Below are 26,591 nucleotides of genomic sequence, written 5' to 3'. Positions count from 1 at the left end.
CACCATATAAGTCTGTTGTTACTGTCCATATAATAATATTGCTTACACCATATAAGTCTGCCGTTACTGACCATATAATAATATTACTTACACCATAAGTCTGTTGTTACTGTCCATATAATAATATTACTTACACTATATAAGTCTGTCGTTACTGTCCATAAAATCAGTAACGTTTCTAGAAAACCATGCATGATGTGAAGATCCGTCAGCTTCAATCCCTCACAATCAACTTCCTGTGAATCCTGAATAACCAACAATCTAATTAAAGTCAAACTTTTATGTTAAAAAATTATATTTTTTTTTGTTTATATTGTCACTTATCCCCTCAGGTGTTATACCTTATTTTTTGTGAATAATTCAAAGATATTATATAATTAATTTAAAACGTCTAGTCATGCAGTGTATTTTATTACACTGCATGGCGTTTGCCCGCCTTCATTAACCCAGTCCGTGCAGAACAGTTTACCAATCTCTGATTGGGTAGTAGCACACTGTATGGCGTTTACGCTACCTTCATTAACTGCGGAACAGTTTACTTACCTCTGATTGGGTAGTATCTTTCATGTCATCACCGTCATCTGTATTTGTATCATCCAATCCTTCCCTTCCTTTCTCCGACTGTTTGATTAACGTTAAAATAGTTCGACAAACCGTGATCATATATTTACCTGTTAACAAACATAGTGAGAAATAACAATGGATAACTCAATCAACAAATAGACAATGGATAACTCAATGTCAAATCGACAAATTAACTATGACCAGCAGGTGATATCGTCCCTTTTACTGATGGCAAGTCAAGAGCTGACAATTTGAAATGTCCATTGAACACAAACTAAGGCCGTTTCGGGACTAACATATCATACTTTTTTATTTCAATAATTTGCCTGTGCCTTGGGGTCTTTAGCAATGAGGGGGAAAACTATAGGGGTCTCTAGCAATGTTGGGTAAACCATAGGGGTCTCTAGCAATGAGGGGAAAACTATAGGGGTCTCTAGCAATGTTGGGTAAACCATAGAGGTCTCTAGCAATGAGGGGAAAACTATAGGGGTCTCTAGCAATGTTGGGTAAACCATAGGGGTCTCTAACAATGAGGGGGAAACCATATGGGTCTCTAGCAATGTGGGTGAAAACCATAGGAAACGGAGAAATCAAACGAGGTTAAGCAAGTATACAAGTGTAGGATCTTGGTTATATCGGCCTCTGGGTTTCATCATTGACTGATAAATACGTAAATCATAAAAATTAGCCAATTAGTCAAGCTGTTATAAACAAACACAGCATTATGAATAGATTTCCCAAATTATGATTTTGATCAGCTGTTTTCCCCATTCACTCAATATCAAAACTTTGTTTGAAAATTTGTAAAAATCATACCCGGATTACAGTGTATAAAGGTATTTGATTTGTTTGACAAGTTTTAAAGATACAAATAAAATGAAATAGGGGTTTATCGTCCAACCAACTGGGCTAATGTAGACAGTGACAGATTTATCTTCAATATATACTTGTGTCTTTTAGTCCCTATTTTTAAAAGGTTAAAGGGGACAAGACCAAGTCTTAACACTTACCTGTTTCTGCAACAGTCATAAATTGTGGAAATGATTTTACAAAATGGCGGACAGATTCTGAATTCATCTCAATTAACGAAACCAGACGGTCTATCTGTTTGTCATCGTCCTGGTCAACGGGAAAAAATGTCTTGAACATCAACTTCATGATTCGTCGTTTGACCGGAGCTGATTCTGTGATCGTTAAATGCGATAAAATATGTTTGACAGGAACAATGTTCCAATACTGAAATAAAAATAGGATTTTTTGCAATCTGATTAAAACACAGATCCTATTTCATTTCGTTTTTTTATAGTTCAAAATTTTGTTTTACTTGTCTTTACTACACTTGACGCGACCTTCATGTAGTGTAGGCCATTGAAAGTATAAAAAACAAAACGAAATATAGATATGTATTTTAATCAAATTGGATTTTTTACGTCATCCTTGCAGATTGTTTATTATTGTAACAATGGTACTTGACAAACAAGACTTAGTCTCATGTGTCCATTTTATCATTAAATTTAAATTGGGGGTATTCTAATCTGTGCCATCCGATATTCTAGAGAGTTGATTATAGACTTATGATAATAAATGTCTAATTAATAGTTTATATAACATTTAAGGCCTAAAAAAAAAACCTGCAATAGACAGATTAAGATCTTGCATAATGAATGTTTAATATACTTTATATGAGTGTATAATTATTTGTCAATTTACATGAAAGAGAGAGCGAGAAATGGGGTTTAACGTCCACTCGACACAAACTAGGTCATTTCAGGACAAACATATGGTTTAATTTTATTTCAATAATTCGCTTGTGCGTAGGGGTCTTTAACAGTGGGAGGAAACCGGAGAACCCGGAGAAAACCCATGAGGTTGGACAGGTGACCCTACTCCTTGTCATGTACAGCCGGGGAATAAACCACTCCAGTTGAATCAATGACAGGTCTTATGATACAGAGCGCACGTGTTAACCATTCGGCGAAATGAGAGTATATAATTATATGTAACTGGGCATATAATTAGTTGTAAACTTACCTTAAATGTTCGTATATCTTTAATTTTCAACAATAAATCCATCATGGCTACCCGTACTCTCTCGGATGTATCATGTATATTAAGTTTTAGCTGTGGTAAAACTGTTTGTAGAGTTGTATGGGTTAATCTGTTATCTACCAGACACGTCAAACCCTGGATATAAAAACATAATTATTAAAACCACAATCGTTGTGGTTTGAGGGTTGACTGAGAAGATCCCTGGGATGGGTAATCTGTTATCTACCAGACATATCAAACTCTGACAAAGCTTGTCTGACAAAGCCTGAATCTGTGCCTGACATTGTCTGTGACAGGTGCCATATTTCCAGGTTTGGATATAAAACATAATTATTGCCCTTATCATCATCTGAAGGATTTTTTATCCTAAAATATTGAGAGAATAGGAAATTCAGTCCAAAAATATGTCACTTCTGTATGTTTTTAGCAAATATATTATCAATTGAAATTTTGTCACGATTCAGCAACCTCAGGTCCAAACCATAAAGAGAAAATGAATTTACAATGAGGGTCAACATTCAACATCTTCTGCAGACGGAGTAATCTTCTCATGGTCGTTATTTTATTCCGTTTGAAGCTAAGCCAGTTGATTGTCTACCTTTGATAGTCGTAATTTGTTTTCTTGGGGTTTTTTTGGGTTTTTTTATATAAACAATATCTTTATTCAGGTTGTCTGAATGGGATTGTGGAACAGGGTTAGCCTATGTAAAACCCATAGCTAATATACATACATAGTATTAAAACAAAGGCAATTGAGGGGTCAGGTTTACTGGACCGTCGTCTTGAATGCTTCTGGTTTGAATTTTAAAATTTTGTAAGGTAGGCCTTCACTTATCAAGGTATTGCCTGTTTAAGGTTGATGAGTAATGTGCTGTCTGGATGACTGTGTCTACCTACCTGTATTACAGTTTGTCGTATACTATCAGTAGAACTGTCACACGCTAGATCTTTGACTAGAACAACCAGTATACTGTTTAACGCTGTTACAGGTATCAACTCCCAGTATTCCCTCAATATATGACACACACCCTTTATAGCAATTAACCGTACAACATGGTTCGGATCTTTCAGTAGACCCTAAAATATAATATATTACAGTAAATAGGAGTCACGGCGGCTGAGTGGGTAAGATAATGGCTCGCTAGCCTGGAGGTCACGTGTTCGATCCCTGCATTGGCTGAGAAAGTTCATCGGGATTTTCCAAGGTGGTTTCCCCCTTGTCAGTGATGCAGGACAGAGAGCCTGACAAGGACAGTTATCTAGTCGTTCGGGTGGGACGAAAAAACAAGGTCCAGTGTATACATGTACATTGGCATGCACGTAAAAGATCCCTTGGCAGTTGGAATTCAATATAAGAGTAGGCCATAGTACCGTTGTCTGGGCAAAATTTCCTCATAGCACATTGTATGGCGTATGCCCGTCTTCATTAGCCCAGTAGGAGTAAACAGTAGGATGTTAAACCTCATTTCATTTCATTTTATAGTAATAACCATACAACATGGTTCAGATCTTTCAATAATGCCTAAAATATGATATAAATTATTCCAATCAAAATCATTTATGGCAAGGTTTGGGGCCATTTGTGTGGAACTTTTCACCACAAGAGTTCCACAAGCTATTGGGTTTCTGAAAACAAATACATTCCACAAGATTTTCGTATTAAAACAATTTTCATAGAGTGTTTTGGGTCTGTGGAGTTTTTCATTGTTATTGTTCAAGCAAAATAAAAAGAAAATGTTTCATAAATTTTTCATGGTCCACTTTTCCAAACGCCCCCAAACCTTTCCATGTCTATTCAAAATAGATTCACTAATAAGAATAAGTGGTGCAAAACAGAGGGCCTGGCATAGTCTGGTATTGTCGCTGTCAGGGCAAAATTTCCCTCATGTACACTGTGTGGCCTTATACCATTTTATAAGCCCAGTCGGAGCAGAACAGTAGGCTGTTTAACCCCCATAAGCCGTAGTGCCGCTGTCCAGGCAAAATTTCCCTCATAGCACACTGCATGGCATATGCCCATCTTCATTTCGCCAGTTGGATGTTAAATCCCATTTCGTTTCTATGTAATTAAATATGGTTCTTACAATAAGGAATTCATATTGCTTCTGCATCAAATCATCTTGAACATCTTCAGTTTCATCAACACTAATGGGAAAAACATCCATTAATAATCCTGCACAATTCGCTCGTACTTCAGAATGAGGGGCCTGGAAAAAAAAAACAACACATTAATCATAAAACATTTTATCATTTTAAATACTTACCGGTACTTTTAAATATCTCCATAGTAACAGTGAATATAGATCATACAACATAAATTTTATCATATTAAAGATGGGTTCCCAGAAAAGTATTTATTGGGTGGTTATTTCCAATAAAAGTATGGCAATTTTGGTATATATGGAAAGTAGAGATATCCAATCTTACTAGAAAAATACTGGATGCCCTGAAAAACACTCATGGAGCGTATACAGGACAAAAATGTAAGGGTTCCCCTAATCGACAGCCTGACAATTAAGAATTTCTGCATGCGTGATGTCAAAGGTCACACGCGAACATTGAGCGCTTGATGTACAAGTTGATAAACTTTATGAAGAGTTGGATGTACCACACTTTCTGAGATAAAAATGACGGAAAAAGACGCGGGTAGTGAATAATCCGAGAATTTAATTAGGATTCCATATTTGTAATAAATAGTAAGCGATTAAAGACAACATTGTCTTATGTATGTAATGAATTCTCCTCTGACTTCCAAGAGAGGTAAGTCACGTGACGTAAACATGACCTGGTTTGATCGAATTTTTATAGCAGGGCATTCCTTCGCAATTACAATGTTTGAGAAGGATTTGAAGCAAAATTATGACAAATTAATTAGTTTGAATATGTTTTTAGTCCATATATACCATTAAATCACCCAGTTTGTACGCAGGAATGTATCTTTAAATACTCACTTTTAAATATCTCCATAGAAACGGTGAATATAGATCGTACAACATTTTATCTACACCTGTCTGTTTTTTCTGTTTGTGTATATACTGTAATAACTACAAATAAAATCATTAAACAGTCAGAAATTAATACTACTAACATAGAACACAGTTCAAAAACTTATCACAGTCCAAAACTAATCACCACAGTCTAAAACAGGCTAACATTAACAATACTGATAATATTGAGCACAGGTTAACATTAACAATAACGATAATATTGAGCACAGGCTAACATTAACAATAACGATAATATTGAGCACAGGCTAACATTAACAATAATGATAATATTGAGTGCAGTCCAAAATCAATCACAAAGTGAATGCTTTCTTGAAACATCTTTTTTTTTTTCTTTTTTTTTTAATTATGGATCTGAGCACAATCAGTGACAGACTGTTCGGCCTGATTTGGAAAACATTCTTGGACCAAACAGGATTGATTTGAACTCCATATTAAAGTGGAGTTCCCACCCCAGAAGTTTATTCTAAAGTTAATATTAAAGTGGTATTCCCACCCCAGAATCTCCCAGCTTGGATTCAATCGGATTAAAATTTAGTCCATCCAAAGATATTACCCAACGCTCAACCCTTCCTGTCGTACTGCAATGTGGATGATGAATTTTGGGAAACACTCAATTCATATCTTAGGCTACACAAAATAAATGTCTTGTTTCTCGGGCAACTGACAGCTGAAACTGTAGGGGGGGAGGGCGGTTTATTTTTTTTTTTATCTCATTTCTGGCTAGAGGATGGTGCAAAATAAAATTTGCCTATTGTTGAAAATTGTTGGGGCGGGAGGGCGGCCTTGTATTTTTTTTTTTTTTTAATGAGAAAGTCATTACTTGTCTACGGTTTTGCTTTCAGTTATATATTATACATACTTAGAACATAAATCCAAAAATCAAGTCTACTCAAACACTGAACACTGACTGAAAGGAAAATAATTTTCCATATTTAATTCACGTAATGTAGCTTACTAATGGTAATGGTGACAACCATAATTGAAATTGGTTTAAAATAAAATTCCGTACAAACGACTATTAATAGCCGTCCATAATAACGACAATATTTTAAAGAGTAAGCCTCTGTCAGCATGTGTATCAAAAATAATCATCACGGTAAACGACACTTCGATCTAAATCTAGTATCGCTGGTTTATAATGATTGACCTAATTCCAACCAATGCATGTCACGTGTCATCGGGATTCGTGAAATGACTGTTTCTCAGGATATTTGGTGTGTTTCTCAGCATATTCGGTGTTCTATCTGGGGTTTATATCGAATGACTATTTAAATTTAACTAACAACTCGTCAGTAAAACCATCAAATGTGTAATCCAATTATTATTTTCCGGATTATCAAAACTACCGTTAAACGTGCTAATGACCCAGATTCTGACTAAGGTATGGTGACTATCATCGTATCGTATTCGTAGCCACAAGTTATAATAATTAACCTGTTCTACGATTCATTGTTTTATAAGTAGGATTTTTTCAAACATGGACCGACTGAAGCCGGCAATAATGAGCCGATTAAGATCGAATGATTGAAATACATTGCATTGTTGTCAATGACTTTCGGTGTTTAACACGAATCAAATTCTAGTTCACAAGGGGAGGTAATTAAAATCACGTGATACAAAAATGGAGGTTCTTTCGATATCAATAAAAAAGACCCGTAAATGAGCGTTTACATCTGAATCAGTTTAATACATTTGAATGGATATTCACGAATGGGGCATGTAGATACATGCGGCATATTTTTTTTATGACTTGCTTATCGATGTTCGGGCGGGCGTTACATATTTTTTATTTTTCATCAAGACTAATAAATAGGCCGCACGCGCAACCAATTTTGCGTGCGGGCGGTGCCCGAGAAACAACTTATTTTATTTGTGTTGCCTTATCTTTGTAATACTGAAAACAGTTTAACTATTTTTGGATTGATATTCTTTTAAGAAATTCAACTTTCACTTTGTAGTTTTGCAAGGGATTAGCTATAGTAATACCTTATATTTTGATCAGAATGTTTAATTGAGTTAAAACTTACTTTAAGTAAAATGTTTGACATGTTGGGATCTCCCGTTCGTGGCGCGACGGCCGCCTGATGCATCAAATTCTGTAAACATCTCTCTTCTATTATCTACAAAAAACATAACAACATCGCTAATAGGCTGGGGACTTATTCACAAATAAACATCACTGTTATGTAGGGAGACTTAATCACAAATACATAACTAATAAACATAATTGACTATATTGTTTATGGCAGATATAGGTAGGATTCTAAAAATCCTGGACTGGACGTACAGGATTAAGCGATAATAATGTCTGTGATTTTGGAATAGTTTAAATGTCCCATCATTTCAGTTAGAGATTTAAAAGTCGTAATTTTTATTTAAATGGTTGCATGTGTAGTGCAAATCCCATCTGATGACGTTCATTCAAGTACAAAATGGAAAATAGATAAAAGTTAGATATAGAAGAAAGTGGAAGCTCCACTGCCCTGGTCAAATTCCCATTTAGTTCAAACTAAACATTACAACATCAAGCAAATGAAGGAGAAAATTGAGCCAGCTCTAACACCAGCCAGTATAAATAAATTTAAAATAAAAAGGGTATTATATATAAATAATGTAGCTACCTGTCTCGTAGAACCAGATGATTTCTGCCAAGCTCGAAAATATACCTCACCAACACCCTCTAATAAAGATCTAAATATAACAACAGTTAATTATAACATGGTCATAGCTCTTAAATACCCAGTTTAATTATAACAATGTCATTTACAACATGGTCATAGCTCTCAAATACCTGGGAGCCATGGTGGCTAAATTGGTAAGACGCTGGCTTGCTAGCCTGGAGATCGCGTGTTTGACCCCTTCATTGGCCAAGAAAGTTCATCGGGATTTTCCGATGTGGTTCTCCCGTGTCAGTGGTGCAGGGCGGTCTCGTGTACATAAAAGATCCCATGGCAGTTGGAATTTGATATAAGAGTAGACCATAGTACCACTGCCCAGGCAAAATTCCCCTCATAGCATACTGTATGGTGTATGCCCATCTTCATTAGCCCAGTTGGAGCAGAACACTAGGACGATAAACCGCAAATATAACATTCATTACAGTAGGTAAACACTCCCAAGACAGGCATTATAAGATACCAAGGGTAACAAGAGAATATAAACAAAGGGTTTAAAGCTTAATTTGAAACAAAGTGTAGAATAAGTCTTACTTAGAAACAAAGGGTAGTAAGTCTTGCTTTGAAACAAAGGGCAGTAAGTCTTGCATTGAAACAAAGAGCAGTAAGTCTTGCTTTGAAATAAATGTTAGTAAGTCTTACTATGAAACAAATTGTAGTATAAGTCTTACTTTGAAACAAGGAGTATTTAAATCTTATTAAGGTAGACAGGGTATATTTAAACAAAGGGTATTTAGTCTTACTTTGATACAAAGGCTATTTAAGATTTGCTTGGATAGAAAGGGTATTTAAAGGAGCTAAATCGCTAATATTTGGGACCGACAAATTGACACAAATGGGTCGCAACGTATATAATAATGTAATATGAATGTAAATAACTGATTTACATTCAATCGTTTCCGTCTTACTCTAATTTCAAAGCAGTTATGTTCGGCAAAATACGCCAGAAGTCTCAATCGAATGGTAATCTCTAGCGACTGGTTATTCCATTCTATACCGTTAGTATTTATTGCGCATGCTCTCCAGATAAGAATATGGGGTCACCATTTGACATGACTTGTGCAATATGTCTAACCCTGTTTCTCGGGTCGCTTGTTACAAATTGCGCTGAAACGCATTATGGTACACGATTCGTGTACCAATCGTTAAATGTTTATTTTGTCTTAAATATTGGATATCAGAAGCCCATCTTTTCCCAGTAAGATCACAACACCAATGTTGATTAAAATTGACAAATAATTCATGTTTTCAATGTCGAAGGTTTTGGATGATACTGAGTTAGAGACTTAGCTACTTTAAGTCTTACTTGGATAGAAAGGCTATTAAAGTCTTACTTGGAAACAAAGGGTATTTCTTGTTTTATTGCTGTATGTAGTTGCAAGATAAAATCATCGGACAGTGAAAACAGGAAACTTAAAAACATTTTACCCTGGGAAAAGAATTTATATATAGTTTAATATATATTTATGCTTTCATTTTGTACAATAGTAATTATGTGAATTCAATTAGTAAATAGCCCTGGAAATGTCATGTTCCTGAAGCAATGACTGTAAGTTTTACAAAATCCGGATGTTGCTAGATTGCTTTACAATTAATGAACTGATAGATACGTTATCTCCATTTACTGCAGACACATGAACAGTAGCGTCCAATCAGAGGTTGTGATAAAAACACTCATCTATTTCACATGTAACTTATAACGGGAGCCACAGCCCCATGCATGACACTTGTCAATATATATACAGAGAGAGAGAGAAATGGGGTTTAACGTCCACTCGACACAAACTAGGTCATTTCGAGACTAACATATGGTTTTTAATTTTATTTCAATAATTCGCTTGCGCGTAGGGGTCTTTAGGACTGGGAGGAAACCGGAGGACCCGGAGAAAACCAACGATGTTGGACAGGCGACCCTACTCCTTGTCACGTCCAACCGGGGATTCGAAACCACGCCAGTCGACTCAATGACAGACTTTATGATACAGCGTGCGCACGCTTACCATTCAGCCATCCAACCCCCCGTCAATATATATAACTAAATATCAATATGTTGTAATACTAACCTGTGGACATTTATAAAACATATGATTTGAACAACACTGTAATAGCTGTCCTCGTAACATGTTATTCGTATCCATGGTAATATCTACATCCAGTAAATAATCATGTAATTTCCACAGTCTCTTGATCATAGCCATCTTAAAAAAAATATCTAAAAAGTCATATTATTTTATATTTATAATACATTGTATGCCATAAAACAAGAAATTAAAAACACCTATCATTTCTACGTTGGGGCCCTGTTGGTCGATGGGTAAGGCACAGGGGACCATTGACAAGAGCTTCCCAGCCGAAATGGTTAGCATGTGCGCGGTGTATCATAAGGTCTGCCATTGAGCATTGAGTCAACTAGCGTGGTTTCGATTCCCCGGTTGTACGTGACAAGGAGTAGGCACGCCTGTCCAACCTCATGGGTTTTCTAGAGTCCTCCGGTTTCAAACCACTGCTAAAGACCCCCAAGCGCCAGCGAATTATTAAAATAAAATTGAACCATATGTTAGTCCCGAAATAACCTAGTTTGTGTCAAGTGGACGTTAAACCCCATTTCTCTCTCTTACAGTAACATGAAGTTGACGTGTTTCAACTTAAAGTAACATGAGGTTGACGTGTTTCAGCATAAAGTAACACGAGGTTGTCATGTTTCAACTTACAGTCCATGAGGTTGACATGTTTCAGCATAAAGTAACACGAGGTTGTCATGTTTCAACTTACAGTAACATGAGGTTGATGTGTTTCCTGTAACAGGAAGGAGAAAGTATTGGCGATGATTTCGTCTCGGCCTGTTATTTGTTTATTCCACCATGTTTCAAAGAGACCTGCGAGAGAATTCTTCACACCGTGAGCTGTGTCTGGTAACGTTAACATTATACCTGTAATGATGACAATAAATATCTAGTATCGACAGCCTACGTAAAAACACAAATGTAATTTCTACATGGGGGAGGGGGGTGGATGGCAGAATGGTTAGCACGTGCGCACTGTATCCTAACGCCTGTCATTGAATCAACTGGCGTGGTTTCGAATCCTTGGTTGTATGTGACAAGGAGTAGGGTGGCCTGTCCAACCTTGTGGGTTTTCTCTGGGTCCTTTGGTTTCCTCCCACAGCTAAACCCCCTACGCGCAAGCGAATTATTGAAATAAAATAAAACCATATGTTAGTCCCAAAATGACCTAGTTTGTGTCGAGTGGACGTTAAACCCCATTTATATCTCTCTCTCTAATTTCTACGTAAAAACACAAATGTAATTTATGATGTTTTAAATATCCAGTTGCTTAACCCCTTAACTGTATAGGACGTTATATAACGTCCTGGACAACTGCCACTCACCGTGTGTAGGACGTAATATAACGCCCTGGAGGTATTTTCCCCAACCTATTCTTCGAACACAATCTTACCATGCGGAAGATGTTATAATGCGCCTGGTCGAGGAAATCTAATTGAAGGGAGACAACTCTATTTACTGTTAGTTTTATTATGGTTTAAGACCACTTAAATTTGCCTATTGCAGGTCTTTCTTTAGATTTCTTTATATAAAATTATTATTTAAACATTAATTAACATGACAATCTTTCATACAATCTTCTATACATTACCATGTAATAAAGAGGCTGTATCAACCAAGGCTACAGGAAGATTATCAGGTACTACTTGTAGAGTGATGGTTGCCAGGGCGATAATATGATCAAACAATCTAATCAACTCAGCCATTTTCTATAAAAAAATAAAAAGTTGCATATAAAAATGATCAACGCTCTATACAGTGTGCTATGGAGGTAAAACCCACGAGGTTGGACAGACGACCCTACTCCTTGTCATGTACAACCAGGGATTCGAAACCACGCCAGTTGACTCAATAACAGGCCTTATGATACAGCGCATACGTGCTAACCATTCGGCCATCTAACCCCCCAGGTATACATTGGACCAACAATCAAGAGATCTTTAACGTGCACCCAAATGGTATACACAGGACCACAGGATCTTTAACATGCACCCAATGGTATACACAGGACCAACTGTAAAGGGGTCTTTAACATGCACCCAATTGTAGAGAGAGAGAGAAATGGGGTTTAACGTCCACTCAACACAAACTAGGTCATTTCGGGACTAACACATGGTTCAATTTTATTTCAATCATTCGCTTTCACATAGGGGTCTTTAGCAGTGAGAGGAAACCGGAGGACCCGGAGAAAACCCACAAGGTTGGACAGGCGACCCTACTCCTTATCACGTACAACCCGGGAATCGAAATCCCGCCAGTTGACTTAATGACAGACTGTATGATACAGCCCGCCATGCTAACCATTCGGCCATCCAACCCCCCTACACCCAATTGTATTGCACCCAACGGTATACACAGAACCAACTGTGAAGGGGTCTTTAACATGCACCCAATGGTATATATAAGGAACCAATTATCATCGGATCTTTAATCTTCTTTCAATATTACATAGGACCTTATTGTTTGTCCCATCCAAACATCTAGACACTGCTTGCGTGTAATGATGTTTAACAGTAGGAGGGGAAACCAGAGGACCCAGAGAAAACCCATGAGGTTTTATTGGACTTAAATCATCAATATCTGTACCTGTTCCTCGTCATCTTCTAACTCAAAGTTTTCAATGGCCATCAACTTGGTTGTACAAAACGTCTGAATCCCTTCCCATAATTCATCTTTTTCATGACGACTGCACGTCTCAATCACCTCTCGTAAGTTATCGTGATTTTTCTTTAACTGTAATAAAATAAAATCATTTTATTTAGGAAATAAAACTTTTCGCTTCCAATCTTGCTTCGTTTTTTTATACTTTCGATGGCCTACACTACATGAAGATCTGACCAGTTGTACTGGGACGTCAAGTCAGGGGTCAAACGAGCTGCTTTTTACCCTATGACGTCAGACATTGATTAATCAGTCAGCGTTGACGTTTCTAGTGGTTTACTCACAGTTCCATGCAAGAGCACGCCAAGAACTCGCCATAACAGATCTTTTCATTGCCTAATTCCCCACATCAACTAGAACGGCTGTTATATGATAACTCTTCCAGATCCTAGTGTAGTCAAGACAGGTAAAACGAAATTTTGAACTATAAAAAATGGAACAAAATAGGATCTGTGTTTTAATCAAATTGTTTTCGGTTCCGAATTTATAGAGATTTTATCGTGCAATTAGGATCCAAGACACTATTTGTGGAATTTTCATTGGGAATATCTTACTACCTGGACTTCCCATAGATTTTTATAATGTACATTAAGGCTGTCAATCATCCTAAACTTAAAGTAGTGGGAAGGAAAAGAGAGACAAATGGGGTTTAACATCCACTCGACACAAACCAGGTCATTTCGAGACTAACATACGGTTTAATTTTATTTCAATACTTCGCTTGCGCGTAGGGGTCTTTAGCAGTGGGAGGAAACCACAGAAGGAGGACCTGGAGAAAACCCACGAGGACGGACAGGCGACATCAGGTACAACCGGGGAATCAAAACCACAGTAGTTGGAGGGAAGCAGAGGATACGCAATATCATTAAAATATAGATTTAAATTGTATTTCCAAATACCCACACTAAACATAAATGCTGATAGGTTAATCAAATGTCTAACATCATAGGGTTATAAACCGCTCGTAAGATCCCTGACAGAACCTCCCATTACAAGTACAAGGTCATCGAAAGTATAATAAAACGAAACAAAATATAAATCTGTATTTAATCAGATTAATATATGTGACGATTAAATAATATTTAAAAACTTTGGGCCATTTTCTGAAAAAAAGTTTATTTGTCTTGTAAATTTCAGCTGATAGAGGGTCTGACAATGACAGCTGTCTAGTCATTTGGATGGGACGAAAAACTGAGGTCCTGCGTACACATTGATGTGCATGTAAAACATCCCTTGGTAGTTGGAATTTGATAAAAGAGTAGGCCATAGTCCACTGCCCGGGCAAAATTTCCCCCATGGCACAATGTATATGGCGCATGCTCGTCTCCATTTGCCCAGTCGGAGCAGAACAACAGGACATTAAACCCCATTTCATTTCATTTTTACTTCCAGGCACCCTATAGACCAGTTTCCAGGCGCCCTATAATTTTTACTTCCAGACACCCTATAGATCAGTTTCCAGACGTCCTACAGACCAGTTTCCAGGCACCTTATAGACCAGTTTCCAGGCACCCTACAGACCAGTTTTTAGGCACCCTATAGACCAGTTTCCAGGCACCCTATAGACCATTTTCCAGGTGCCCAAAAGACCAGTTTCTAGGCACCGTATAGACCAGTTTCCAGGCACCCTACAGACCAGTTTTTGGGCTAATTGTACCTCTGTAATATGCTGATGTAAATCTTGTACAGACTGGCGTTGAATGACTTCGATTAACTGTCCATGAGCCATCTTGATTTTTCTGTAGGCCTACTCTTAGCTGAAACCTGAAATAATAAAACAAGACACTATAAAAATACTCCTAACACAAACACAGAAATAAAATAATATTAAAATCTACAGCATCTAGTTCAGCACTGAAGTAGGTCTCATTATATTGGGCCTACCCAGTGTCCGTGGCACTACAGTGTAGGCCTACTTTTTAGAACCAATGTGCAGGCCTATAGTCTACATGATCTCAGTTTCTGTCCCGTCTGAACAACTAAACAATAGTGCTTGACGGGCCCTCTATCCTGTACCAAAACCGAGATACTACCTTTCTTTTGATCCTGAGCATCCACATAGTGATACATGTACCAACCAAATTTAGTGGCCAGTGCTCACTTACAAGTTACACACTAACAACACAGATTTGTGAATTAGTACTATTACTCAGGTTTAGACTTTGAGTGAAACGGAAATCAAAAATGAAATGAAATGGGATTTTAACAAATTAATTCTGTGTTCTACTCCGACTGGCATAATCTAATCTCAGTTTTGATACCATCCGAATGACTATACCGTTTATATATACGTCACTTGGGCGTAATTCAATAAGTGCCTCAACTCCAACTAGTTGGCTGTCGATGATACTAAAACTATCTTATTTTATATGACCATACATTTCTCCTCGCAATCTTTAATATTACATCCACATTCTGAACTATGTTTAAATCCCTGATTACCTTTCTAAATGTCAAAAACCGTTATCGTTTTCAATCCAAACTTGAAAAGAGCGCCATTCCGTTATAATTGGTAAACAACCTGCCAAAAACACTCAAGTCTTCTTTATCCAGTCTCTAAAGCCCGCAGACAACCCGCGGACAGCAGTAATCTTAAATGCGTCTTGTTGATGAAGACTAGCATTAAAGCTTGTTGTTTCCGGTTAACGATAGTAGCAAAAGTTGGGTCGGGAGGCACAATACTGGATCTTCAATGAGTTACTTTCTATTTTTCACTCGGCAACCGGCTGCAGATTTCACTCGGCCAACTTCGGTTACTCCTCTACACCAAACCATGTTTCCAAACAGAGTTATCTTTCCGTGACCCGCAAATTATATTTTTAACAATGAGTTGAATTCTATAGGAGGTGTTGGAACTCCCGCAAACAGTGCCGGTGGTGCAAGTAAGTTATAAAAATAAATACAACTGACAAAAGGTTAAGGACCACCTTAAAGTAAAACAAGACAGGAATATTTGGTCATTTAAGTAATAGATATTTTTTAATTGAGGATTTCGAAAAATATAGGAGTCCATTAGATGATCTGGTCAGGAAAAGGATGAGGATTACAGACAAGAGTAGTGATAACCATCGTCATGTGTATCCCTCTCTCACTTGGAGAGAGAGAGAGAAATGGGGTTTAACGTCCACTCGACTAACATATGGTTCAATTTTATTTCCATAATTCGCTTGCGCGTAGGGATCTTTAGCTGTGGGAGGAAACCGGAGGACCCGGAGGAAACCCACGAGGTTGGACAGGCGACCCTACTCCTTGTCACGTACAACCGGGGATTCGAAACCACGCCAGTTGACTCAATGACAGACTTTATGATACAGTGCGCGCACGCTAACCATTCAGCCATCCAACCCCCCCCCCCTCTCTCACTTGGATCACGTCCTCAACACCTCTTGTTTGATTAGTACCATGGTACCAAAGGAACCTGACACTATTCTTCTTGGAGTGGCAAGACTTATGCTGGAAGTATTTTGTGATGGATATTACATGGTTCCAAATAAAAACCATCTGAATTTATTGTTGATGGTTAAATATCAAACAGACCTCATTTTAAACGGTGGTGCTTATCTTTTTGACACACATAATTTTTACCGTACTACTGCTCAAAAGCTTTTAATTTTGTTTTAAAATTCTGTTAATTCGTTGATAAATCACGTTATTCTATTCTCTAGTCATGGTAGTCAGTTAAACTTGAAACCTGTATGTTTAAGTTGTAACCACTGTAAAAAGGATGGCTGTAGAAGAATCATGTTCGTTCTGAATCTAAATGTAAAACCTATTCCCCCCCCCCTCCCCAGCCGCTGATCAACAGAAATGAGCAAAGTGAACCTGGGCACTAAACAATATTCAGAATACAAGTTATTTAGAAGTTTATTTTGTTTGTGGCTTGATAAATACAAGAGAACACTTTTCAAGACGTCGTCAGAAATGAACTGTGAAAAAACTTGTATTTAATACACCGGTATATTAGTCATGGTTTATTCAATACAGTTACTAAATGCAGCTTTAACAAACTACATTTTTTAATGGTTTATTTACAGAGAAGAAATGGGAAACATTACCAGGCTGCCAGACACGCCCCATTGATAACAAAGGTCTGCCTGCTGCCGCTGTACACAAAACACCCAACCCAGAACCAATCGATGCCACAAAATTGCCGCTAGCAGAAAAAATTCGACGACTTTCAATGTTTTTACGAAGTGAAAAAAAAGTAATCAATGAAATTATGGTGAGGTTTTATTTATTAAAGATACATTATGGGAGATGGAGATAAGATAACGAGTTAGCAGTTCTCACTATAATAGTTAAAAACTACATAATGTAAAGGGAATTTGCTGAAAATGTCAGTCAAATTGGTCCACTATGAACCGAAAACTAAGCGGATGAAAGTTTCGCCTAGCCTCGAAACTAATAGTCTCGATTGTCTATTGTTGTGATTTAATTATCAATGAGCGATAGCAGCATATAGAATTGTAATCCAGTCGACATCGAAGGCTAGCCTTGACATCGGGAGTTTATTATGGTCTGGATAAGTTAATTAATGTCTAATTAATAATTTAGATAAGATTTCAGGCCTAAAGAAAGACCTGAAATTGACAGGTTTAGCTCTTGCATAATGCATGTTTAATATTTTTCACAATAATCTCATTAAAAACACAGATTCTGCTTTATTTTTATTTTTATTCAAGCATGTATTACGTATAAAATTATTTTATTTGCCCATCTACATAAGACCAGTTGGGCGAGTTTGGGTGGTCGAAGCGTTAATGCGTCATTACCCGCTTGTACGTGACAAGGAGTAGGGTCGTCTGTTCAACCTCGTGCGTTTTCTCCATGTCCTCAGGGTTTCCTTCCACTGCTAAAGACCCCTAATGAAATAAAATGAACTATATGTTAGTCCCGAAATGACCTAGTGTCGAGTGAACAATAAAGCCCATTTTCCTCTCTTTCCCATTAAATCCTATTTTATTTCATTTTAGTTGTTTGAGAATTCTCTGATGAGTTGTAAAGTTGGAATTAGACCAGATTTTTTGATCGATGGCATGGTACAAGGAAAGAACGGATCCTTTTTCACTGGCCGACTTAATCTGGGTGGTGTGTTCCTAGCCAGAGCTATCGGCATCAACAAGAAAGAAATCAAACTGTCATGTTTCAAGAAGGCGGTGGAACTTTATCGTACCCTTCCTGTCACTGAAATTTTGAACCAGGATGATATGACCCCAAAAGTTATCAAGGAGAAACTGGAGAATTTTAACTCGACCGTTGCTAAGATGGCGAAAGAAACAATTGCAGAGTTACCCCCACCATCTATTTTGAAACAGATCCAAGATATTCTAACCAATCCTAAATATGCTTCAACCAATTCAGTCAGCAAAATGGAGTTGGCGGCCTCTGTGGCTAAATGTCGAGTCCGTTGTCGATATGATGTAGAGAGTTGTAAAGCTGAATCAGGGAAAGTTTATCATAAGGGAATGTACTTTATTGACAACATACTACAAGGTGCAGGTGTTTCAGTTTCCAAAAAAACTGCTAAGTCATTGTGTTATAATATGGTGGTTGAACGACTGACCACCATTAATGTTGAACATGGCAACATCTTAGATGGTGTCGAACAGTCTGTCATAACAGAAGCAGAAGCACAGGTTCAGAGCACTTTGGTAAAGGCAGCACCAAATCCTAGGGCATTTGATCTCCGTGAACAGTTTGTCAAAATGAACGAACTTAGCAGTGCCACGCATCCTGCATCCATCATTACTGTCTTGGATGGAATTTTCAACGATGTAAAATTGACGCCCATTTGTCTGTACCGTCGTAGCATGAACACAGAAATAGAAAAGGAGAAAATTTTCTGTAACCTCTATCTAGCTGGTCATCTCATCATGATTGGTGAAGCAGAGAACCGAACAGATGCCCAAGCAGACGCTTACTCTAAAGCCCGATAGGTTTCACGAACTGTGACCCCGAGTTCATCCTCCCCCAACACAGTAAACTTCAACCACACGACCAAGCAGCAACAGATGTTATCGACTTTCGTGTCAAGGGCAACTGCATTTTGGAAGATAACTGTTCGAATCTTCATCGCTTACAATGGACCCGAAAACCTATATCAACACTACCAGCCAAGGATATCGTTGTCTTTGAGGACGTCAGTTGGATAGTAGATCGTAAAGTTCAAGGTTTCTATATTTTACAACATTCATGTTTTGTCAACAATATGTTGTTGGAATGGGAGTTTTTTGACAATGATGATCGTGTATTCAGGTAAGTTGCCTTAAGGCCTAGTCTGGTCTTCCGGCCATAATCTTAAGGCCTAGTCTTGTGTCTTCCGGTCTCAACTGTAAGGCTTAGTCTTGTATCTTCTGGCCTCAACTGTAAGGCCTAGTCTTGTGTCTCTTAAGACCTAGTCTTGAATCTCTTAAGACCTACTGTAGTCTTGCGTCTTCCGGCCTTAACTGTAAGACCTAGGCTGTGTTTCCTGGCCTTAGCCTTCAAGCCAGAATTTCATATTTTCTATGAAAGTCAAAACATAATTATTTCTATGTCTTTTGCTCAATAGGTTATCAACTCACTATTATACGACTATGGGCATTATTTCCCACCCTTAAAAATCATTGACACAGGAAATAATAACACAATTACCTCCCTTGTTTTCCTATTGCCTCCATGCATTAGCTATCTTCAAATGTTGGAATTCGAAAATGATAATTTTGCCAATTTCGCAGCTGGCAATAGTGAATTATAGGATTAATAGGATTATTCTTTAACAAGGTAGGACTGTGTATGGATACCATCTATTTTAAGGCTTTATTTTAATAAATTTTAAAAATATAACTTAACAAATATGAAATTGTAGCTTTAAGATCTAGTCTTGTCCCATTGATCAAAATTTTGAAATGTTCAGTTTGCTTGTTACTCTTCTTTTGTTTTTAGGGGTGGTTGAGTGGTCCAAGCTCATAAGATCTTTCATTGAGTCAAACCTCCTGGGTGTCAGTCCAAAAATGTTGGTTTGTTTTGTGTGAGTGTTAATCCCCATTTCTCTCTTTTTTTACTTTAAGATGTCAGATGAAGATACAGAAGGAAGATGTTGGAACCGAACCTGCAGTGTCTCTTAGTAAGATAGGCTCTAGAAATTTTGCAGCAGCTGATATCTTGTTTAAGCTCTACGAAACACAACCAGTCATAGAGGTAAGTTATTCTACTGAATACTTGAATTAGCTTTAGGGCTATGGATTCCTGAGCTAAATAGGGCCTACATTATATAAAGATAGGTTGCCAGGCAACTAAACATACGCCCACAGCAGCTAAATCGTCCGAGCGGTCGACAAGAGTTGTCGTATATTTGTTCTTTTGTAGGTAATTAGGGGGCATTTAATAGACAACTTCATACAGATGACATTATAATTTTCGTCGTTTGAGGGTTCACAAGGTTCTAAAAACTAAAACAAGGGCTGTAACTCAGGAAGTAATCTACAGAAATTATTGAAATTCGACAGACTTTTTCGTTTTACTAATTCAAATAATACATATCAATTTCATACAGATCGGATGATAACTTTTGTCGTTCGAACGTTCACAAGATTCAACAAAGTAGAACAAGGGCCATAACTCTAGAAGTAATTGACAGAAATTGCTGACATTCAATAGGCTTCTTCATTTCACTAATTTAAATGATGCATATGAATTTCATACAGATTGGGTGATAACTTTTGTCGTTCAAGCGTTCACAAGATTCAACAATGTGAAACAAGGGCCATAACTCTAGATGTAATTAACGGAAATTTGCTGAAACTCAATAGGCTTGTTCGTTTTACTAATTTAAACGATACCTTTAAATTTCATACAGATCGTATAATAACTTTTGTCGTTAAAGCAACCACAAGGTACAACAAAGTGAAACAAGGGCCATAACTCATGGCGTAATTAAAGGAAATTGCTGAACTTCAATAGGATTCTTCGTTTCACTAATTTAAATCATGCATATCAATTTCAAACAGATCGGATGATAACTGTTGTCATTAGAGCATTCACAAGATTCAACAAAGTGAAACAAGGGCCATAACTCTAGATGATTAACGGAAATTGCTGAAATTCAATAGGCTTCTTTGTTTTACTAATTTAAATGATGCATATAAATTTCATACAGATCGGTTGATAACTTTTGTCGTTTGAGCGTTCACACGGTTCAATAACATGAAACAAGGGCCATAACTCTAGACGTAATAAACGGAAATTGCTGAAATTCAATAGGCTTCTTCGTTTCACTAATTTAAATAATGCATGTAAATTTCAGAAAGATCGGATGATAACTTTTGGAGTTAGAGCGTTCACAAGGTTCAATAAAGTGAAACAAGGGCCATAACTCTAGACGTAATAAACAGAAATTGTTGAAATTCAATAGGCTTCTTCGTTTCACTAACATAAATATTGCATATAAATTTCACAAAGATCGTATGTTAACTTTTGGCATTAGAGCGTTCACAAGGTTCAACAAAGTGAAACAAGGGCCATAACTCTAGACGTAATAAACAGAAGTTATTGAAATTAAATAGGCTTCTTCATCTCACTAATGAAAACAACATATATCAATTTTAAAACAATTGGATGATAACTTTTGGCGTTAGAGCGTTCACAAGAAATTGTGGACGATGGACCGACGGACCGACGGACGTACCGACAGACGGACGGACGCGGGCGACGGCAATATACGTCCACATTTCAGTGTGGGCGTATAAAAACCAATTTAGCCAAGCATTGCATTTCTACACCCTTTCACTGAAGCAACGTTCCTGTCCCTTGAGCAGGGTTATCCTGTGACAACACCAGAAGATTGATATATGGGTGGGCTGGTCTAGTGGTCTAATGCATGCCCTTTAGATCATAAGATATGTCCTTGAATCAATTTGAGCCAAGCTTGTATGTGACAAGGAGTAGAATCTCATGTCCAGTATCGTGCATTTTTTTCCCGTTCCGTCAACATGCTGCCAATGGCTATACAAGGGACCTTTTTTCTTGTCCAGTCCATCTTGCCCTTGCAACAAGACGAAAAAAGGCTGGAAAAACCTGAGGAACTTCATTGGCCAGATTAAAAACAGATTCTTATCAATGAGCCAGTGTCCTACACACCGAGTCAGAACCCACCGAGCCAGCGGTTTACCCACAGAGGTGGGTCTTTACCCACTGAGACATTGTCTTACCAACTGAGCTGGTGGCTTAACCCCTGAGCCGATGGCTTATCCACAGAGCTGGCACCTCATGTACTGAGCCACCTTGGTTTTCGTTCTGCTCTTGTATTGCACATAAAAATGCCTTCCTGGCTAGGCACAGATTTGACCTTTAATTGATGAATGCCATTATTTAAAGTTAACCTAGATATCATGTCTTAGTAAATCGTTTTTCATTCCAGGTTTCTGCTTACACTAAACCTGATCAAGCGATAGAATCTGTCAGTTTTGATACGTTGCTTAAAGAAGCGGAGGTGTTGAAGAAAGCTGCCGAGGATGCAGGAGAAAACGTTACAGCTACTACAGCTGAGGGAACTGATTCAGAAACTGAGACCAGTGACACAGATGTTGAAATGAAGGAAGAAGTAACAGATTCACAGGCTAAGAAGAAATATCCTAGAAAACCACATTACCGTCATGCTGATAGATTTATTTTAAAAGCTGCCCAGGCACGACTAGACGAATTCATAAAAGTTAAAATGCTAAAAGATCTACTGTTTGGACCTGCTTTCCCTCATCATATCACACGCCAGATTAACGGCTTACTGTATAACCTCCCCGTTCCAGTTCGCTTTATAAATCATTCCACTAGAAATCAGATGTACACCATTGTAACGCAAAGTATGTCACCGATCAAAATTGTCGCATTTCTCAAAGCCAACGGTGGACAGTCTGGTCGCTTTCGTTTAGTCGACAAATCAGAACTTCCGACACATAAGGACATTTTACCAGAACTTAAAAGTAGGGAAATTTTAACTAAGATCAAATCCAAATTTTAGTAGAAATTTCAATTTTGATTGGCTAAGCACTAAAACCAATCAAATTGTTGGCTTTTTTTTGCTAATAAATATAAGTGCTAGTCTAATGTCTTGTCTCAATTACATCTTCAACAGTATGGTTTTGTTTCTAATTTAAAATCCAAATATTTGTCTAAAGTCTTTACCAGTTGTGTGGTTGAGTGGTCTGATGTATGCTTTAGATCATAAGGTCTGTCATTGATTCAAGTGCCATGGTTTGTGTTGAAGGTACTTCCAACCTTATTTGTCTTATTTTCGCCAGTCATGTTTGGCCGTTTTGACTGACTTGCAGTGAAATTGACCAACTGGAGAATACTAGTAGATCATAAGGTCTGTCTAAAGTTTAGACAAATATTTGGATTTTAAACTAGATTTATAAGGGGCATTTTAAAGGGGCATTGGCGCCATTGGGTAAGATTAGATAAGAGCTGACAGTTCTCGCTATAATAGTTCAACAATAAATAATAGAAACAGAAAATGCTGAAATTTCAGTCAGATTGCTTTGCTCTGAACCGAGATATAGGTGATTCAGTTTTAGGCTACAGAGCCAATTTTCTGAAAGGTAACCTTTTCTGTGGTTCAAGTATCTGATGTGAGAATCTGGGCCCTGTTTCTCGAAATCTTAACAGTGGGAATGCAGTCGACCCTACTCTTGGAAACGAAGCTAAGCCTCTTCACTAAATGACAGACCTTATTATCCAACACGAATGCATTATCATTTGACTCCACCCCCTCCCCTGCAGTGACACATGAATGTTGTGACCAATAACCACTTTCCTGTCTTAAGGCCTTTGAAAACAGTATTCCTCATTATTAATTTGTCCCAACTAATCATGGTTCATGAATGCGTGTTCTCGATATGTTGACACTTCTACGATGGTGGGTGACTACGAGTCATGAGTGAAATAATCTTATTTCGTTTAATCTGTTATACTAATATAGAGAAAATACAATTTACATTTTATGGATATAACTTTTATGGATATAACTGTTACAACAAATAACACATCTACACAAATTTTTAAGTTGACCTCATTTCAATCAAAGTAAATACATGTACCCGTAAGTATTGTTTATATTCGCGTTACGTTTGGTAGTGGAACAGTGACACTGACATATTGTACATCGTTGACTTCAGGGTTAGGCTTGTTGTCTACCAAAGTTAGGTTAACATCTTCCACTACACTGCAAAGTCAGTAACATCATCAAGCTAACCTTTGCTAAAAGGTTAATGTTAATAACATCCACCAATTAGTCTATACACTAAACACAAGACCTGCAGCATTCAATCTCTGTGATCTGTAAATAATTAATAAAAAAACATATGAACTTACTTCAAATTTACACACTATAACTTATTACATAAACTTTATGTAGATAAGGAAAGTGAATTTTGAGATGCACTCCAATGACAAGTAGTTGATTTACATAAAAATTTACAAAAATAAGAACTGTTAATGAAAATAATAAACTGATTTACCTCAAGATAGATAATTGGAAATATTTTCTATACTTTTCTTCTGAAAAATGAAAGGGCGTAGTTTTATTATAAAACAAGGAACATGTACTACAAAAACATATAATTATTAATGTACCCCCTCGCCAACACGTACATTTGGAATTCATTTAATATAGTTAACTAAAAAAAATGTTAAAATCACAATTAATTATGATACCACAATTACAGGCTGGTAAAATCAACACAAAGTTCATACATTAGATTATAATAACCAGAATCGACTTTAAACTGATGTCTCTCACATATCAATGCCATAACTCTTGCAGTAATCATCAGATCTCGCTGAAAATCAATAGGCGTCTTGTCTCATGACCTTAAACACTGTGTATAAATTTAAAGTCAATTGGATTTTAACTTTAGCCTCTAGAGTCTTCACAAGATTTTTCAAAGTGATCAAGGGCCATAACTCTGGTAGTAATTATCGGATATCGCTGAAAATCATTAGGCTTCTTCGTCTCATGACCTTACACACTGTGTAACAATTTGGAGTCCATTGGATATTAACTTTAGCCTCTAGAGCGTTCACAAGATTTATCAAAGTGATCAAGGGCTATAACTCTGGCAGTAAATATCAGATATTAACTTTAGTCTCTAGAGCGTTCACAAGAAATTGTGGACGACGGACGTATAAAAATAAAAACAAAGTTTAAAAGAATCAACTTAATTAACAAAAACAATAATTAAACAATCAAAAACTAAACAGATAAATCAAATTCAAACGGAACAAATAAAGCAAAGAAAAGGAAAAAAGCAGTTCATTACCATTCTACATTAAAAAAATAAAGGAAATCAACTTGCGAAAAAAACTTTCATAAAATAAGAGTAAAGTAACACTAATGTTAATACTTTTTTAACGACACTACTTGGGCTCCCGGCACCCCTACACCCAAGCCTATCCACACCACAACAAAGGTCCATTTCATTGATTTTTTTCAATTTAATGGTCAAAGCCATCAAAAAAAAAAACCAACCCATTTAAAACACTGAGAAAATAATTTCAAATTCTACCTTTATAATCAAGAAATGTAAACTTTAAATATGTAATATGTAATTCAGATCTAATTTTCCATCAAAATCAATGTAAATGGACCTTTGTTGACCAGATAAGCAAATTACATTGATACTAACTTCAGACTTTACAATTTTGTATAGAATTCGAACATTAAATGATCATGCGACCGAACCTCCAGCATGAGGTCCCTAACAATATCTATTCAAGAATAACAGAAACCATAAATTAAAGGCGTTTTTAGGACCTGAGCTTCGACCATATTAGATAGTAAAAGCTTAATTGATTCTATTAGTTAAGTATAATATTTGAAATTAGATCTATAATATATAATTATGATTTTAATAAATCTTAGCTGACAATAACGTGCGGATTTCATTCAGTTTTAAAATTGGTACTATATAGAGCCTAGCCAGTATAGCGATTCTGAAGGGAAAATACCGCTTATGACTCATGACGTCACTCAAATATGACAGAAAAGCACTTATTTTGGTGCCATCCCACGCATTGACTGGTATATAGAGCGTTTTGATCATTTGAAACTTTGAGTTTGACCTGAAACCCTATTAATTAATAAATAGGTAATATTAATAAAACAATACTACTAGGCCTATTTATTAGTATTTAGAATATATATCATATGTAGGCCTACATACACTGTCATACAGTGCCTTTATTTACAAGTTACATCTGATTTATTAACTGATTATCAGACTTATCCATTTGTGTGTATCTCATTGATCATTCTCAGGCTCAAGTTATACTCCTGACAAGTCCACGAGTCACGATACTGTGACCCCCTGTTGGTTGCTGTTGTACTTACTTGTAGTTAAACTGTCGCTACTACAACTTAAGGGGTATAAATAAAATGCTTGAAATGAAGTCGGACTAGGTAGATATCTAGGCCTAATTATAATGTAGACTTGTTTTCATATCGATTACCCGACGCCAAGACCACTTCTACTGTACTAGCACTAATTTCAATGTAGGCTACTTAGTAGTCTTACCCCAAAAGTTAGAAAAGACTTCGT

The 26,591-nt window shown here is 37.0% G+C and overlaps 2 protein-coding genes and 1 long non-coding RNA gene across 6 annotated transcripts in view; 1 reads left to right on the top strand and 2 right to left on the bottom strand.

The window, feature by feature from the left end:
• The window catches only part of LOC126821236 (condensin-2 complex subunit G2), a 33,851-nt gene extending 18,262 nt beyond the window's left edge, over nucleotides 1-15,589 (bottom strand). Inside the window, exons 1-16 of the mRNA XM_050549612.1 lie at nucleotides 15,463-15,589; nucleotides 14,678-14,784; nucleotides 12,946-13,092; nucleotides 11,951-12,068; nucleotides 11,069-11,226; nucleotides 10,360-10,494; nucleotides 9,631-9,725; nucleotides 8,243-8,312; nucleotides 7,649-7,741; nucleotides 5,565-5,657; nucleotides 4,698-4,820; nucleotides 3,511-3,690; nucleotides 2,596-2,748; nucleotides 1,575-1,800; nucleotides 544-671; nucleotides 135-245 (exon numbers count right to left, since the gene is read on the bottom strand). Coding sequence (XP_050405569.1) covers nucleotides 135-245; nucleotides 544-671; nucleotides 1,575-1,800; nucleotides 2,596-2,748; nucleotides 3,511-3,690; nucleotides 4,698-4,820; nucleotides 5,565-5,657; nucleotides 7,649-7,741; nucleotides 8,243-8,312; nucleotides 9,631-9,725; nucleotides 10,360-10,494; nucleotides 11,069-11,226; nucleotides 11,951-12,068; nucleotides 12,946-13,092; nucleotides 14,678-14,749 — 1,902 coding nt within the window. The 5' untranslated portion in view covers nucleotides 14,750-14,784; nucleotides 15,463-15,589. The remainder of the gene's footprint in view (nucleotides 1-134; nucleotides 246-543; nucleotides 672-1,574; nucleotides 1,801-2,595; nucleotides 2,749-3,510; nucleotides 3,691-4,697; nucleotides 4,821-5,564; nucleotides 5,658-7,648; nucleotides 7,742-8,242; nucleotides 8,313-9,630; nucleotides 9,726-10,359; nucleotides 10,495-11,068; nucleotides 11,227-11,950; nucleotides 12,069-12,945; nucleotides 13,093-14,677; nucleotides 14,785-15,462) is intronic.
• Nucleotides 15,590-15,697: 108 nt separating this feature from the next.
• On the top strand, nucleotides 15,698-23,100 carry LOC126820393 (uncharacterized). Of its 4 annotated transcripts, none has more exons than XM_050548312.2 (5): nucleotides 15,698-15,902; nucleotides 17,055-17,242; nucleotides 17,994-19,275; nucleotides 20,070-20,199; nucleotides 22,418-23,100. In XM_050548312.2, exons 2-3 carry the CDS (start codon nucleotides 17,201-17,203, stop codon nucleotides 18,954-18,956), a joined length of 1,005 nt encoding a protein of 334 aa, XP_050404269.1. In that variant the 5' UTR covers nucleotides 15,698-15,902; nucleotides 17,055-17,200; the 3' UTR covers nucleotides 18,957-19,275; nucleotides 20,070-20,199; nucleotides 22,418-23,100. The 4 variants fall into 4 exon arrangements, with proteins under 4 accessions (XP_050404269.1, XP_050404268.1, XP_050404267.1 ...); XM_050548311.2 differs by lacking the exon at nucleotides 15,698-15,902 and adding an exon at nucleotides 15,912-16,162; XM_050548310.2 differs by lacking the exon at nucleotides 15,698-15,902 and adding an exon at nucleotides 16,451-16,573.
• An 885-nt stretch (nucleotides 23,101-23,985) lies between these two features.
• On the bottom strand, nucleotides 23,986-25,672 carry LOC126820404 (uncharacterized). Its single transcript, XR_007679940.2, has 2 exons — nucleotides 24,513-25,672; nucleotides 23,986-24,331 (listed from the first exon to the last, which is right to left on the bottom strand). It is a non-coding gene; the product is annotated as an uncharacterized LOC126820404 (long non-coding RNA).
• Nucleotides 25,673-26,591: the final 919 nt, after the last annotated feature.

This window comes from Patella vulgata, chromosome 5 (genome assembly GCF_932274485.2).
Source record: "Patella vulgata chromosome 5, xgPatVulg1.2, whole genome shotgun sequence".
NCBI lineage: Eukaryota > Metazoa > Mollusca > Gastropoda > Patellidae > Patella > Patella vulgata.
Note: the sequence above shows the minus strand (reverse complement) of the source record. Positions and strands in the feature narration are given on the sequence as shown.

Excerpts from the sequence above, each read along its gene's own strand:
- LOC126820393 (XM_050548311.2), top strand. The coding sequence starts at position 16,057 with ATGAGGATTACAGACAAGAGTAGTGATAACCATCGTCATGTGTATCCC. Across the intron at positions 16,163-17,054 it reads GTCCACTCGACTAACATATG|AGAAGAAATGGGAAACATTA; the intron begins GTTCAATTTTAT and ends GTTTATTTACAG. Across the intron at positions 17,243-17,993 it reads AAGTAATCAATGAAATTATG|TTGTTTGAGAATTCTCTGAT; the intron begins GTGAGGTTTTAT and ends ATTTCATTTTAG.